The 13845-nt window shown below is 38.9% G+C and overlaps 1 protein-coding gene across 1 annotated transcript in view; it reads left to right on the forward strand.

The window, feature by feature from the left end:
- The window catches only part of RYR2 (ryanodine receptor 2), a 542915-nt gene that overhangs the window by 511492 nt on the left and 17578 nt on the right, over positions 1-13845 (forward strand). Inside the window, exons 99-101 of the mRNA XM_060126891.1 lie at positions 725-785; positions 2596-2742; positions 4982-5116. Coding sequence (XP_059982874.1) covers positions 725-785; positions 2596-2742; positions 4982-5116 — 343 coding nt within the window. The remainder of the gene's footprint in view (positions 1-724; positions 786-2595; positions 2743-4981; positions 5117-13845) is intronic.

The raw sequence follows: 13845 nt of genomic DNA on the forward strand, positions 1-13845 counted from the left end.
TGTATGATAATAACATGCTTGGTGCTGGGGATTTCACAGACTGGTGAGGAAGGCATCAATACACATACATACACACACACCTATGCCTGCAAAACAACATGGGAAACGATTATAAAGGGAGGTGTCTACAAAGCACTATGGGAACCAAGGGGAAGGGTTAAATTCCTTCTTGGATAGAGAAGGAAGTAGAGAAGGGGCATTTCTGAAAACGATAGGAAAAAACAAAATGAATAAGCCCTTTTATTGGCAAAATCAGTACAGTTGTAAAACAAGTGTGGACATTTATGCAAGTTTTTATTAGTTGAACTAAAAATTATTCTGTTGGGATGCAATTATGAATATATAGTGAAAGTTAGGGAGGAAACTTTCGATATACCTATGTTAATTTAGTAGTTTCTAGGAATAATTGTCACATAGAAAGTGTTTATTTTATATTTAATATAGGAAAAGAAAAGGTCAAAAAGAAAAGACTATTTTTAAGTAACAGAGACATAGCGATGCTTTGTTTTGTTTTCCAAGATTCCTCTTTAAAAAAAAAAAAAATCACAAAACTCTGGTGTACATTTTCCAACAGAGCTCTCAGCTGGGCTCCTGAACTAGAACTCATCTCCTGAGATGGTTGCCAGCTCTGCCCCATGGAGAGTGAATGACAGCAGGCTTTTGCAAGCCTGTGAGTCTCTGCTTCATGTACATATCTACAAATTCTTCTTTTTTGTCTTTCCAGGCTGAACTCTATTGATGTGAAGTATCAGATGTGGAAACTAGGAGTCGTTTTCACTGACAATGTAAGCCAACTTCATTACCACAAAGTAAAACGCACTCTGATTAGATGAGTTTGTTGGGCTTCAGTGGCTGGAAAGATGGCTATTTAAGAAAGCTACTTAAGGGCTTCCCTGGTGGCGCAGTGGTTGAGAGTCCGCCTGCCGATGCAGGGGACGCGGGTTCGTGCCCCGGTCTGGGAAGATCCCACATGCCGTGGAGCGGCTGGGCCTGTGAGCCATGGCCGCTGAGCCTGCGCGTCCGGAGCCTGTGCTCCGCAACGGGAGAGGCCACAGCAGTGAGAGGCCCGCGTACTGCAAAAAAAAAAAAGAAAGCTACTTAAATATCAGTTCGTTTAATACTGACCACATCTGAGAAAGACCCAGAGAAATATATGATTAATCAGCCCATATCTCATTCCATTTCTTTCAGTAGCTGAAAAATTAAAATATATTTACACGAGAAAATGAAATGGAGATGCAAATTCGTGTGTATTTTCATTCAGATTTTAGTTGAGCAGTCGCATTCTTCAAAATTTTTAAAGATGTTAGAAAGTTCTAAATAAATTTTTTCAAGTTCTTTTTTAAGATTAATTGCAATCCATTTGTTTCTGCCAAGTAAAGTACATTAAATTACTGTGCTCTTTTTCTTGATGGATCCCTCTTTTATCAAAGAGCATAAGAGCTTCTGAGTTAGGCATAGGACCCACGTATATATCCAAATATTATGAAAAAAATCGCCCATGACTAAAAGCCACCAGCTGTCAAGGCAGAGAATCACATACTACCTCATTGGCTCAATAGCATGACATTTTTGATTCTTAGAAATTCCAGTTTAAATAACTGTTACTGTCAGTTGTTTTTGTGCTACCATTTGCTGGCTATGGGAAGTTGCTAGAGAGAATCATGAAACATGGCTGAATCGATGGACTACAATTTTTGCTGTTAGACCTCAGCCCATCCCCTCATTACTGCTTCTTAATTCTTCTACCGTCTTCTCACTCCTCCTACAGAAAGGCTCGTAAAAACCTCCCCTAAGGCCTTCTGCTGTTCTTGCTGCCGTGCTTTCTTCCTTGGATATCTCATTGAGTCTCAAAATCTCGCTCTTATCTTAGCACTTTTATAGTGAACCTTAGTTCCATTCTCCTAAAGACCTGTGACCCCCATCCCCCCAGTACTCCTGCCTCTGTCCCCACCCTGCCTCACCCAGCCGTGGGCCCAGAACTCTGGGTACCTTAGAGAACCCTCTGATATTCAAAATCAAGTCTTGAGTTACCTTTTAGGACTGTCAACTGTTAGTAAGGTGTCTTGCAGCTCACTTCTCATCTAACAATAGAAGCAGCTCCCCTGAATAAAAAGGAGGCCACCCCAACTCAGCCACATGTGGCAACATCTGGAGACATTCTTGGTTGTCATGACTGGAGAGGGGGAGTTCTACTACCGGCAGCTAGTGAGTAGAGACCAGGGATGCTGCTAGCTAACCGTCCTACTAGGCACAGGATGGCATCCACAACCAAGGATTATCCGGCCCAAACTATCAATAGTGGACATTAGTAAGTTGCTGTTGAGTAGTAAGTCAATACATTTTTCTCTGTGGGAGGATAAATAAAAAGAGACACTCTGATATAAAGGAGAGAATGGCATTGAACCTTGCAGAACAGCTACATCAAAATAAAATACACAAACAAACTGATATAACTGATTGGAATTATATAAATCTTTAGTCTAAGAAGATAAAGTTAGTGGAGTGGTTATCATAGAATGAGAGCAGAGTAGTTTTTGACAGTAGTATGTATTCTATTTTCTGAGATGATTTTCTCTCATTTTGTCTTAATAGTCCTTCCTCTACCTTGCCTGGTATATGGCCATGTCCGTTCTCGGACACTATAACAACTTTTTTTTTGCCGCTCATCTTCTTGACATTGCTATGGGATTCAAGACGTTAAGAACCATCTTATCATCAGTAACACACAATGGCAAACAGGTAAAAGTTTTATGTTTTCCTCCCCCTGCAAAAACTGAAAAAGCAACAGATATTCTAACAGAAGTAACACCAAACCTCAAATGACAGTGTACAGTTTTAAAGACTTTTGCGAATAGAGGATCCATACTTTTTCTCCTATAAACCGTGCAGATTCGTAATTTGAGAGCCCCCGAGACCTACATTCACGTCTTGGCTTGATGGGTGAGCTGTGTGACCTTGGATAGATTACTTAGCATTCTTTTAAATCTCAACTCCCTCATTTTGTAAAATGAGTACAATAAAAGTACCTACCTTATAGGGGTTTTGTGAAAATTAAATAAAAACAGAAATGTGGAGGTCTTAGCACAGGCTCAAGCACATTAAACACTCAGGAAGGTAGTTATTATTTTGTTCCTAACATGATATTTGCTGTATCTGATACTGTGGCTAAACCAAAATATGTTGCAACATCCTAACACACTAGTTATATTAGTAATAAAACCTGAGATGCTACATTCTTAATTTAATATAGTATTTTAAAACTGGATATTCATGGGCTCTTTTCTCCACTTTTAAATTGGGCAAAAGGAATAATATGTTTCACATGTGACAAGGTCATGCTTACTTGGAGAAAAGCTGGCTTAATTCCAGATAGTCAGCTTATGTTCTAATACAACCCATTTGTAATGTTAAAACTTTCATTAATAAACTTCTCAATTCATTCTCTATTTATCAAGTGTCCAGTGGGAGGTAACACATTCTGTTAGTTAGTTATTTAGAATGAGAGTCCTTATAATCCAGCGTATTTTAAAATCAGTGCCCTTCCCAAAACCTTGAACTGTGTCCACGGTTAAGTTCGCATTATCATGACCTTCACTTTTCTAAACTTCAGCACAATGTTCTTATGTATGTCACTCTAGTTTCTGAATATGAGTATGATATGCATGGCACGTCATGAGTCCAGTGACAAAAAGTGTACTATGCATATTCATCGGTCAATTAGTAAATTGGTTTTGAGCTCCCAGTATGTTCGAAGAACTGGAGATGCTAAATCTGTGGAGTATTTTCACACAAAACATCTGGCACTACTCTCAATTTCTAAACTTTTATTTCTAAACTTTATTCCTTCTCTTTTTGAGGTATCAAATTTTCATTTGCAAAGATATATAGAGCTTAAATAGCCCTTATAGGTAAAACACACAGAAATTTACAGTGGCCTTATACTTAATTTATAGAAGTGAGTTAAGCCCTCTATTAAGACAACATGTTTTTTCCAGATAATTATGAAGTGATTTTTAAAAGACTTAGTATATGCTGCCACGGTTAAGAACACCAGGGGTATGTTGTAATCAGAGGAAGTAGACATAAAAAATAATGCATTTTAGTGTGTTTAGAACTTCTGGGATAGAACCAGAAATATATTTTTACCACCTTGGTGAAAGTCATATTTTAAAAATATACATATTCATATACAAATTCTATGTATATTCACATATATATTCTATAAAATATATGTTTATATATACATACATATATATGCATATATATACATTATGTAAAGTATAGTTTGGAATTAAAAAACGATTACATAGAGCTGAAAAAAGACCTTTCAAACTGTGACTTTTATTTATACGTTGAGAAAATTTGCCTTCAAAATAGTGTTATTTATTAGCTATTAAAGTGTCTTTCCCTTTGATCATTGGTTTATGTTAATAAAGCCAGACTTCTTAGTTTTTTTTTTTTTAGTATTTATGATACATATTATTAACAGTCGTGCATTTCCAGATGTTAGAAACAATTCCTATTTCGTTTTAGGATATGATTGAAAGAAAACGTGATTTACAACCCCTCTTACTATCATAACAAAAATGAGAGAGTTTTTGTTAGGAATGTAAATTATTTAAAGGGAATAGAACTTATAAAAAGAGAGAATGTGTTTAATGTAGTATCTACTACCAAATATTTAGATGATAGAAAAATGAACATATTAAGCTGCTTATTAATATTATTAATATCAATTTGGATATGAAACTAAATCAGAGTTTTATTCATGTTATTGTATGCATTTATTAGCCAATTAAGTAGTCAAGTTTTACATAAAATAAACTGGCAACTTGATAAAATATAGAAACTATGAAAATAGATTTCCCCACCACTGGGGGGATAAGAAAGGTATGAGGTGTGGATTCCATTAGCTTTTAGTCAGTAAATCCACTGACTTATATTTCTAATATATGTTCAATGTCACATTGCTTTCCAGCTTGTATTAACCGTTGGCTTATTAGCTGTTGTCGTATACCTATATACTGTCGTGGCATTCAATTTTTTCCGAAAATTCTACAATAAAAGTGAAGATGGCGATACACCAGACATGAAATGTGATGACATGCTAACGGTAAGTTCATACACTTTGATCTCCTATGAATGAAAAACCTTCTCCTGCTTCTTCAACCCAAGGAATTGTGTAGTCATTCTTTAACAGTGAAAAATAGAAAATAGTGTACACAGCAGAAAGTTGTGTGGCTTTTTAAAGAATTGACGATTTTCATTTTTTGTGGAACATGAAGGACTGTTTCTGCCAATTTTGCACATCTACTGCATCAGCCTGATAATTAGTAGAATCCTGAGTTAAAGTCCTTAGAACTGGAAGGATTAATGTAAACACTTTAGCCTGTTGTTCATATATTCTAGGAGAGCAGGTAAAATTATTTCCTTGTAGAAGGTTTAGGTATTTGTTCGCCTTAGTGACTTGAACTGAAATTACTGAAGTCCAAAAATATCTCTTTTATATTGAGTATCCTGGGTTAAATTACCCTTTTAGTCTTGGTTTTAAAATCAACAGATGTTAAAGATTTCATATTGCTTTATCACTCTTCTATAACCTGCATCTCTAATATGACAAATCAGAAATTACCATATATGAGATGCTAGACTGTGAAGGGGAAAATTAGACAAAATATTTAACCTCTAGCTGGAAAGAGATGAATCCTTCAGTGAGCTCCAAATTGAGATACCTATACAGTTGGGGCTGGTGTAAAAAGAGATGGACATAATGATGCTAAAATTGCTCTAGAAAAAATAAACATCTCAAAGGAGTAGTGACCAAGACCTACTAATATTACAAAGACTAGTAATTAAGACAGTTTTTGTACTAGAGAATGACAGATCAATGGAATACAGTCTAGAAAGAGATTCAGATACACATGGAAATTAGAAGTATGATAAAAGTGGCCTTAGAAATTATGAAATGAAAAATAATTCAATAAATGGTATTGGTACCATGAACATGCTGTTAGGAGGAAACTGCTAAAAGTGGATGCCAACCAAGTTCTTTACATCAAAATAAATTCCAAATGAAATAAATCTTTCAGTGAAAAAAGAAAGAGAAAAATGAAAGTTAGGATTTGACTTGTGAAATAATAACATTATTTATTTATTTATTTATTGCTTGCTTGCTGTGTCGGGTCTTCGTTGCTGCCCGCGGGCTTTCTTTAGTTGCAGCAAGCGGGGGCTGCTCTTCGTTGCGGTGCGTGGGCATCTCATTGCCGTGGCCTCTTGTTGCGGAGCATGGGCTCTAGGAGCGCGGGCTTCAATAGTTGTGGCGCGTGGGCTCTAGAGCACAGGCTAAGTAGTTGTGGCACATGGGCTTAGTTGCTCCGTGGCATGTGGGATCTTCCCGGACCAGGGCTCGAACCCGTGTCCCTCCATTGGCAGGCAGATTCTTAACCACTGCACCACCAGGGAAGCCCCATAACAACAATTTTTTAATGGGGAGAGGTCTTTCTGAATATGACATAAAACCTAGGATCCCTGTAAGCATAAAAAATTACTTTAAAAAGGAATAACTATAAGGAAAATCTTAAATGCAGATGACAAGCTAGCAAAAATATACTGAACACTATAACAAAGGGCCAGTTTCTTTAATTTACAAAGTCTTTGTCACAACTGAGAGAAGAAATAACAAGCCAATAGAAAAATAAGCAAATTATATGACTAGACAATTCACTATAAAATAAGTTGAATCAGCTTATAAATATGGAAAGATGCTCAGCCTCTATCATATTGATACTTTAAAAAGGGCAAACCAAAGCAATCGGTTGCCACCTTTACCTATCAGGTTTGCAAAATATTAGTTTGTTGATACCCAGAGTTACTGAATTGATTGAAAAGCTGGCACCTTCATGACCACTGTTGGGAATTTAAAGTAACACAACAATTTGAGAGAAATTTTATAATAGCTATTGAATTTTTGACTTGTCAGTTCCATTGCTAGTAACTGACCTGTTTATTCACAAATATGCCTCGCTATATTCAAGGACATTAGCTGCTATAACAAATTGAAGATAATATAAATTATCATCTATAGAGTCTTGATTAAATAAATTATGGTAAATCCATGTAATGGAAAATATGTAGCTTTTTAAAATAGTAGAGAAATCTGTATATGCTGATATGGAAAGACATACAAATTATACTTAAGCGAAAAAAAAAAGATCAAAAGGATCCTAACTGTACAAGAAGATACACACACATATGCTAGAATGTATATGATAGATATGCTAGAATACACAAACTATTTTTCTGGAAGAATACATAAGAAACTTTTAACAAGAGTTCATACAGGAAGTAGGACCACAAGTCAAGGAGAGAGAAAACTTGTGCGCCGGGAGGCTGACCGGTCACTAGTACTAACCTCCACCAGAGTCACTAACAGGGGACACTTTGCCACCCCCTCGCTGCTTCCCCACATCCATACCCTACCATTCTAGGCCCAGTGAGGAAGGTACTTTAGAGATCCTTCATCTCCTCTTCTGTGTGCTGCCTTTAATACCACCTTGTCTCTCTGTCCCATGACCCTGAAGACTTGGGGGAGTGGCTGGCCAGATGCAGAGAGGGGAGCAGAGGGCTGGAGGAGGCAACAAGGCGCAAAGGAGGGTCAGTAAGGGCTAACGGTAGGCACTTGTGCCTACACTGACTCCGGGGAGATTCATTTATATTCCAGGAGAATCACCCCAATGGGTCTAAATCTCAAAATTCACCAGCCTCAGGTCGGAAAGTTGTCCTGTTCATTCCCAGAGGGTGTGATGCTCAGTGAACCGCTCAAGATTGGTGGAAAGTAGGGAGGGTTTCAGATGGGGATATGCAGTGGCCTGGGTTACACGCTGGGAACAATGTGTGACTTGGATTCGCCTCTCCTACCACAGTATGACCCCCAAAATATCCTGGTCTCTCACTCTCACATCATGAGTCGTATCTGACCCTGTTCAATTTGCCCTAATAGTGTTCTTATATGACTACAAGTTGCATCTTGCTCTCAGGATGTTTCCACTGCTCTTGTTAATTTTGTCAGTGGATTTATTAGGAGAAGAATCCATGCATTATTTGAACACGAGGTGGGTTAGGAAGACCACTGCCTTTACCTGGTTGATTTTACCCAATGACAGGGAGATGTATAAAGAAGATAGAGAAGCTTGCCTCACTTTAGGATGACGAAATTGGCTTCTTGATGTTTTCATCTGTGGGCTTGGGACTGAGCTACAGCCAGGGTTTTGTTCAGTTTCAGGAATTTCTGTCTATATGGGTGAGACTGCCTCTGACCAGCTCTGTTGTAGGTATTTCTGTCTCTACAAGTAACAATGAACAGATCTTGCCTTTGGCTGAGGTGAGGTTGGAGGCATCATAAGTTTGCATCTTAGGTGTTTCTTTCTTGAAAAAGAAAACTCAGTTCCAGGATGCAGACTACACCTCGGCTCCTACCTCTTTCATAATTATGTACTGCTGTCAATCAGTCGAACCAGACAGGAGTCTGTGTACTTTGCACAGTCCATTTCCAGCTGATTGTTCTTAACAACTATTGTGTCAGAGACCACATTACCTAGGTTAACCTTTCAATTTCAGATGTAAAAACCCCTTTTAATTGCCTCTTACTAATGCTTGTGCAGGGAGGTTTTGAAGAAGCCACAGCCACTAAAAATGTAAGTAATCACTGACAGTAATGCTCATTAAAAGTGGAGGCTTAGTAAAACCAAACAGCTAGCAAGACAGAATTATGGAGTAGCAGGTGGTCAGATTTCATGGTTTTAATTCCCCAAAGAGAATCCTTTCTTTTTTTTTTTTTTTTTTTTTTTTTTTTTTTTTTTTGCGGTACGCAGGCCTCTCACTGTTGTGGCCTCTCCCATTACGGAGCACAGGCTCCGGACGCACAGGCTCAGCGGCCATGGCTCACGGGCCCAGCCGCTCCGTGGCATGTGGGATCTTCCCGGACCGGGGCATGAACCCGTGTCCCCTGCATCGGCAGGCGGACTCTCAACCACTGCGCCACCAGGGAAGCCCGAGAATCCTTTCTTTATGCCAGTCTCCTTAGCATTTCTTTTTCAAAGAGTGAAGTCTAGTATTCTCATCTGAGATAGGTTTTCCTCACTCACGTCGTATTTTATTGCTGTCATCCTGAGTTCCCATCGCATTTACTGTTTCAGGTTGTTTCTTCAGGTCTCAGAGAACATTGTAGGTTTTCTGGGGGACGTAATTCACTGCCAGTGTTTCATAACTTACAGCAGGTGGCACTGTAGCTGCAGTTTTGCAGAGTCAGTGATGATTCATACTTAAATTTCTTTTCTTCTTTCTTTACTTATTTATTTGGAATCACGGTGTTTTGAGCCAGAGAATCTAATTAATCCAGCCATAACCTGATAGAATTTGAACCTCTTCACCAAGAATGTAGGAGAAAAAATTGAAAAGTAATCTAAAGTTTTCAAGTCCAGGGCAAAAAGCTGATTGCAGCTAGAGAGCCAGGGAGACTGACGTGGCATATATATAAGAGCATCCATCTCAAAAGGAGTGGTTTTCAGCCTCAAATGCCCAGAGGAATCACCAGGAAAACTCTGTAAATCCACAGCTCTTCAAGACCAACCCCAGATCCCTTGAGTCAGAAACTGTAGGAAAGGTATCAAGACCTGTGTATTTTGGAAAAAGCTTTCCAGGTGGTTGAGCTAAAAAGTATGCTCCTAGGGAAGTAACCTGCTTAAGTAGTTGTTCTAAAGTACTTACTTTACCCCATCTTCTCAATGAATAATCTGTTTCTCTCTAGTTCAACCTCTATCTCTTTTTCTCTCCCTGTGTCTGTTTCTCTCCCCACACCCGCCTTTTATTTTTTTTTGGCCAAGGTAAAGATCTTATAAGGATCTTCACCAGTCCCTAGTAACTGTTACTCTTCAGTGTCCCCTAAAGGCAGCATAAACAATGATTAACCCCAGAATGTATATTTAGGAGGTGGATGGGGGGAATGTCACAGAACGTTAAATCTTGAGAATTAGCAAGTGCCCTGTCCCCGTTTCTGTAGCACCAGGCACCTTCCTCCCTCATTACTCAGGTTCTATGAAGAAAGCGGTGTCACTTTTTGCTGCCCAGCATCGCTCCTCCAGCTCTTATGATCAGGTTGAGTCTGATTCTCTGAAAAGGAAGGTAGATGAAAGGACTTCCCTTTTCAGGCGCAGAATGGTAATCTGACAGGCTGCCGCCTCCTGTGAGTGGCTGGTCACCCCATTTCCTCCTACTCCACCACAGCAGCCATGGCCTTGCTATCTCTGGTGAGAACTTCTGATAATGAAGGAGAAGGTTGGGAAAATCAACATCAGAATCCCACTGGTGAACTGTGCATTTTATTCTTTTTCACTTTGATATCTTATTAAGCCTAACTAAGCACATCCACAAAACTCTACCTCTCTTTTCACAGCATGACCGTGTTTCATTTTAATGAAATATGGTGGAATGCCCTCCTCAAAATTCTTAGTGCTATCATAGAATGAAGGCGAGCAGTGAGATGCACATATTGCCAAGAGAGGCCAAGTGGCTGATGAGAGATCTAAAAAGGAGACATTTACTTTGGTAATTTAGCCTCATTCCATGGTCTTGTTTTCAACTTTATAGTCTAGAAAGTAAAAGTGAATCATTTGCCTGAGGACAGACTCACATTAACCAGACTCCTAAGAGTCAGATGTATCAGTCAGAGTACCAACATTCCACTCATTAAAAGTTCAAGCAACAAGTTGATAGTCTCTTCTCTATAGAAAAACTCTATGTGGGGAGCCAAATTATAATCCAAAAGTCTTGGTCAGCAGGAATTAGCAAGAGGAATTAGCTAGACCATCTTAGTCACATACATGTCAAATAAGCGGGCTTGGAGAGCTAGGGCATTCCAGGACCTGAACAGGGAACTGCAGTGATCCACTGTTGGCCCACTATGGCTATTAGTGTGGGGAGTCAAAGGGCCAGAATTTGACATGGAGAAATGCCAGACCACAGCCAGGTAGATTGTCCAAATTAAGTCACCAGCAAAGGGGGCAGGGGGAGTTTTACAAACAAAGCTAAGAATGGGAAAGCTAGGAAAGGATGGCCTATGTTAGTTCACTAAGTAAAGAGTAGGCAGCTGCAATAATAATTCTATTTCCTGTAGCCACAGTTAATCACATGTGTGGACAGATTTGGAGAAAAACATATAACCCCCAATTTTTCTTAATAAAAATAAGAAATGCATGTGGTAAAAACTAATTCCAACAGTATGCAAGAATATACAGGGAAAATAAAACTTTCTCTACCCACAGATCCACCATTTACAGTTTCAAGCACTGTTTTAGACAAACAGTTCTAAGAAAGTAATGCCATGTCCTGAGGGCTTTTTTAAAATGTCTTCAAATTTTTATTTCTAAAGATTGATTCAGTACGTGGTACCAGGAATCCAGAATGTTTAAGCCTCCAGGAGATGTGGATGCAGGATTAAGTTTAGGCACCATTGGTCTCATCAGGCTGTCTGTAAAATAGGACTATCCTGGCCTCTCTGTAAGAGAGACCCCTTCCCTGGGCTGCAGAACAGTTCTGGGGTGATGCTCTTTGCTTATTGCATCCCAGACTGACCAACCTCTTTTCTGAGTGACCCAATCTTTTTTTTTTTTAATTTTATTGAAGTATAGTTGATTCACAATGTTGCATTAATTTTTGCTGTACAGCACAGTGATTCCGTTATACATATGTATATTTTTTTTTGTATTTTTTTCCATTACGGTTTATCACAGGATATTGAATATAGTTCCCTGTGCTATACAGTAGGACCTTGTTGTTTATCCATCCTATATATAATAGTTTGCATCTGCTAATCCCAAACTCCCAATCCATCCCTCCTCCAACTCCCCCAGCCTTGGCAACCACAAGTCTGTTCTCTATGTCTGTGAGTCTGTTTCTGTTTTGTAGATATGTTCATTTGTGTCATATTTTAGATTCCACATATAAGTGATATCATGTGGTATTTGTCTTTCTTTTTCTGACTTATTTAGCTTAGTATGACAATCTCTGTTTGCATCCATATTGCTGCAGATGGCATTATTTCATTCTTTTTATGGCTGAGTAATATTCCATTGTGTGTGTGTGTGTGTGTGTGTGTGTGTATACCACATCTTCTTTATCCATCCGTCAATGGACTTTTAGGTTATTTCCATGTCTTGGCTATTGTAAATAGTGCTGCAGTGAACATGGGGGTGCATGTATCTGTATGAATTACAGTTTTGTCTGGGTATATGCTCAGGAGTGGAATTGCTGGATCATATGGCAACTCTATTTTTATTTTTTAAGGAACCTTCATACTGTTCTCCATAATGGTTGTACAAATTTACATTCCCATCAACAGTGTAGGAGGGTTCCCTTTTCTCCACACCCTCTCCAGCATTTGTTATTTGTATTGATAAGATTTTTTTAATGATGGCTATTCTGACCAGTGTGACGCGGTACCCCACTGTAGTCTTGATATGCATTTCTCTAATAATTAGTGATAATGAGCATCTTTTCGTGTGCCTTTTGGCCAGCTGTATGTTGTCTTTGGAGTAATGTCTATTTAGGTCTTCTGCCCATTATTCGATTGGGTGGTTTGTTTTTTTCTTATTGAATTGTATGAGCTGTTTGTATATTTTGGAACTTAAGCCCTTATCAGTCACATGATTTGCACATATTTTCTGCCAGTCCATGTTTTGCTTCTGGTTTCCTTTTTGTTTTGCTTCTGGTTTCCTTTGTTGCGCAAAAGCTTATAAGTTTGATTAGATGCCATTCGTTTATTTTTGCTTTCACTGCTATTGCCTAAGTGACCCGACCTTTATTTAATTCTGTTCATTAAATTCCAGGTGTCTGACTTAGATGCAGAATACAAGAAGTTTCCTATCAGCAACTGGCTGTTGAACTATGAGCATTTTGGTATCATCTTGCTGCCTATTCTTTGCCTGAACTTTATGTTCTTTAAAATGACCTGAGAATCTGAGGTCTATTTGAGCCATTCTCCATGAGAACAGCTGACCAGTCATAACTTTTCACTCCTCAGTCATCCCATCCCACAAGTGATTTTTGAGTACCTATCATGTGCTGGACATTATTTAGGCACTGATGATAGAGTAGTAACCCAAGTAATTCTTCTTATAATGGGACTAATTCTAGTGGAGTGAGATAGATCATAAAACATCAAATGAAAAAATAAGTTGGAGATACAAGTCTGGAATTCAGGAAGGAGACCCAAGATGTAAATAGAAATTTTTTGAAGTAATTAGCACAGATGATATTTAAGCATGAAACTGGAAAAGTTCCCCAAGGGAGTGTCCTAAAAGAAACAAAAAGTCAGAGAACCCAATCCTGGGCATTAGTTCATGAAGAGATAGGGAGATGAGGAAGAACCAGCCAAGGGGGCTGAGAAGGAATGACCAGAAATGTAGGAGAAAACCAGAGGAGTGCGGAGTGTGGTGTCTCACTGAGTGAAGATGCTGTTTCGAGGTCTTTGCCCCGTTCGTTAGGGTTACGGCAGACAGTGAGTTTTTTGTTTTGCATTGATGGGTGACATCAGTTGGGTAAATGAGAGTTTCTCGAACAGTCTGAGGCGGGCTCACGGAAGAAAGATTATTCATTGAGGTTCTGAAGGATGAGTAGGTTCTAATGGGATACAAATGGGAAAGAATATTGCAAGATGAGGAGAATATGCAGGCAAAGATCTAGCATCAGGAATACTGTATTTGGAGGAGGCATGGGTAGAGGAGAGGGCGGTGCTTGGGAGAGGGGAACTTAAGAGAGGGGAAGTAGGGCTAAATCAGAGGGCCTGGA

The sequence above is a fragment of the Lagenorhynchus albirostris genome, chromosome 16 (genome assembly GCF_949774975.1).
Source record: "Lagenorhynchus albirostris chromosome 16, mLagAlb1.1, whole genome shotgun sequence".
In the NCBI taxonomy this organism is placed as follows: Eukaryota; Metazoa; Chordata; class Mammalia; order Artiodactyla; family Delphinidae; genus Lagenorhynchus; species Lagenorhynchus albirostris.